The 2957-nt window shown below is 38.1% G+C and overlaps 1 protein-coding gene across 1 annotated transcript; it reads left to right on the forward strand.

The window, feature by feature from the left end:
* Window positions 1-1466: 1466 nt before the first annotated feature.
* On the forward strand, window positions 1467-2372 carry LOC124166489. The gene is made up of 2 exons (XM_046544019.1): window positions 1467-1742; window positions 1950-2372. The coding sequence occupies exons 1-2, from the start codon at window positions 1467-1469 to the stop codon at window positions 2136-2138; spliced, it is 465 nt and encodes a 154-aa protein (XP_046399975.1). The 3' UTR covers window positions 2139-2372.
* The last annotated feature ends 585 nt before the right edge of the window (window positions 2373-2957 follow it).

Consider the following 2957-nt stretch of genomic DNA (forward strand, 5'->3'; position numbering starts at 1 on the left):
TTAATCATTATTATGTCTAATAATTAGATATTTATTGATAACTTAATGAGTTACTCGACTTGTATTACTTGCCCTACACTAATTTTCATACCGACTACAGATTTCACGGGGGCGATATATTACGCCCCCAAAATCGGCGTAATATAACGCGATGCAATTTGAAGAATCGAAATCGATGCCATTTGAAAGAGGGAAATAGCGGCGGCGCAATAAAGCGCCCCCAAGATACAGAATAGACCTGTTAATCCACTAAACCCTGTGCACCTTCATAAAGAGTGAAACATAAATATACAAGAGGTATAAGAGTGGAAAATACAGAAATAAGGGCACACAGTGGACAACAACCCAATGGGGCAAATGAAGGTATCGCAGCGAAGTCCAAGGCAGCATCACAATATTGTTCATGGAAGAGGAGAAGTCCAATCTCATCGGAAAGTTTTATCATGACCATTGTCATAAATAGTATTCAACTTTAATTTGAAATAACGAATTAATTTAGAATATCATGTTGAATTTTGCAAGTAAAATAGAATAAGTGGCCTTTGTGATACGACTCCCAAAAGCCGATTCAGACGACACACCAACCGGCAGTTCTTATTGCACCATTTTCCGATACACTGACCATGATTTTATTGAAAAATAGAGGCAGCGCATAGGGTGACATTTTGGGACACACTATTTCCCCCGCATATAGTATCAGCACTTACTTACGGGCGAAAAAAGTTGTGGCCGAAGATACTACCACATATCGTGAAATTTTAAATAACATCTAAGAAGCGGTGTCATGAATATTGCTAAATGACCAAATAGGACTCATGACTACTCATTTACCTATAATGAAAAAGCGTAGGAAATGACTAATTTGCAATAATAGATTAAAAGTCCTGCTTGAGATCCACATTGAAACTGTAAATAATTTTACAAACCTTAATTCAAGAGGAAAAAATAATTATAATACGCTACCTTTAATGAATAAAACAATTTTTCTTATCGAAAGAAACAGTTCGTCAAAAAAAATCTACTCTCATTTTGATACACCGCTGGTAAATGTCATCAATACATCAACTTAATCGTTATCAGTTCGATTAAATGTAATTACCGCTTTATCATCGTATGCTCGGAGAAAGGAACGAAGAAGAAAATTAACAGAAAAATAAAAATTATACCATTTATACTATCACACCGCGGAATGTCATCTGGGTTGCTATGTCTTTGTTTATAAACAAGCGTCACCACCCACTTTCACTATAAATAGCCGGGATAGGAGCGGAAAATGCATTCCTGACAGAGAACCCTGACGACGACAGAGGTCAGCACCGTCGAATTCAATTATTTTATCCGTAAAATGTTTTCCACAGACAAATGGTTGTTCAATAAATATATGTTGCCAATTTACAGCCTGCTCAATAAGCTTCAGAAAGAAATATTTGAAAAGAGACGGCAAATCGTCAAATAAAAGTGACAAAATGAGAGTCGCCGTGTCTTCGCAACAACATCTGCCGACCAAAGTAAACAACAACAGCCAAGCGAAGATCATTCTCCCGCTGGAGATTGACGACTCCCTCGCGCCGATCGGACAAATCATTCGAAATGTGCACACGGCGACGAGATCCGTGATTCGCATCCTGCGGCGGACATCAAACCCTGTCACGAAAAAGAAGAGCTCGGCGAAGTGCAAGAAAGTCTCGAAGGGAGGCAAGCGGAAGTCAAGTGCAGGAAGAGGGAAGCGATCGGGGAAAGAGGTGCGATTCATTATATAATTCAAAGCAATTCCCATCACTATTCCTCTCTTTATTGACCCAAGGAACATTTCGGATTGGTCATTACTAGTTATAAGATGCATGCGAATACATAGAATTAAAGTTGCATATATAAGAAACCCTAAACCTGACACACATCGTCAGTTCTTGTCTTGTTGCTAACATTTACGATTCCTCCGTCTTCATCAGGCGCTGAAGGCGGTCCCAGATGGCGATGAAGTCGATGAGATGCTGATGGCCAACTTGCCATCTCTGGCGAAGGACGCGGCCATCGCCCCAATGGACTCCAGTGCCGCCTTCCCGGACACCATTGACTGGGAAGACATCTTCTCCGTGATCCCCGAACTCAAGGACTACGATCTCCAATTGCTGCTTTAGAATGGCGTGACAAACACTGCACACGCCCTTTTTGTATTCTTTTTTATGTTTTCATTCCGTTTTTACTCTTTTGATATGTTTTATCGCGATGAAATTTACAAGTGTTGGTCATATACCCCAATATTTTTATAAAAGGTTTTTTCGGATAATGCATGTACTTTGTGACAAATTCTATCTCCAGATTTCAACAAATGAAATCTAAATTATATTTTGGAAATGTTTTATGGAATACGATATTTCTGACTACTGTGTATATTTGTTATTAAAATAAATGTATTTTATTTTTTCACCGATACTGTTTTCATTATCTCATTTTAGCAGTTAATTCAATTTTTCCATACATTTATCAATCTATTTGTAGTTTTTTGAATCCTTACCGATATAGAATAAAGATTTGATACGACTACTCTACACCAACCTTAGAGCCGGATTCGGGGAAGAAGGATTCAACATATACCTAGATATATTGCCAATGGATGAACTGTAGGCTTTCCATTTTCAATTTACCTGACTCTACCCTGATTTTTAGACCATTTATTTATTTTCCCCTCTTTATATCAATGTAGTAACCATACAATACTTATTCATAATGTCTATGCCTATATGACGATCTATAATTCACCCTTCAATTATCATCAATATGCTTATGTGCGAGGGATGTTAGGACCCCAGCTTTCTTCCAAAAAAACAGTGGAATATGAGATGTGTGTTGCGGTAATTTGACATCTGAGTCCCACCTCGCATTTATTGATGCCCTTTAACCTTTGTAGCAGGAACGAAATGCTCATCTGGTTTTCATAATATCCCTCATATTTTAGA

The sequence above is a fragment of the Ischnura elegans genome, chromosome 10 (genome assembly GCF_921293095.1).
Source record: "Ischnura elegans chromosome 10, ioIscEleg1.1, whole genome shotgun sequence".
NCBI classification, from domain to species: Eukaryota; Metazoa; Arthropoda; class Insecta; order Odonata; family Coenagrionidae; genus Ischnura; species Ischnura elegans.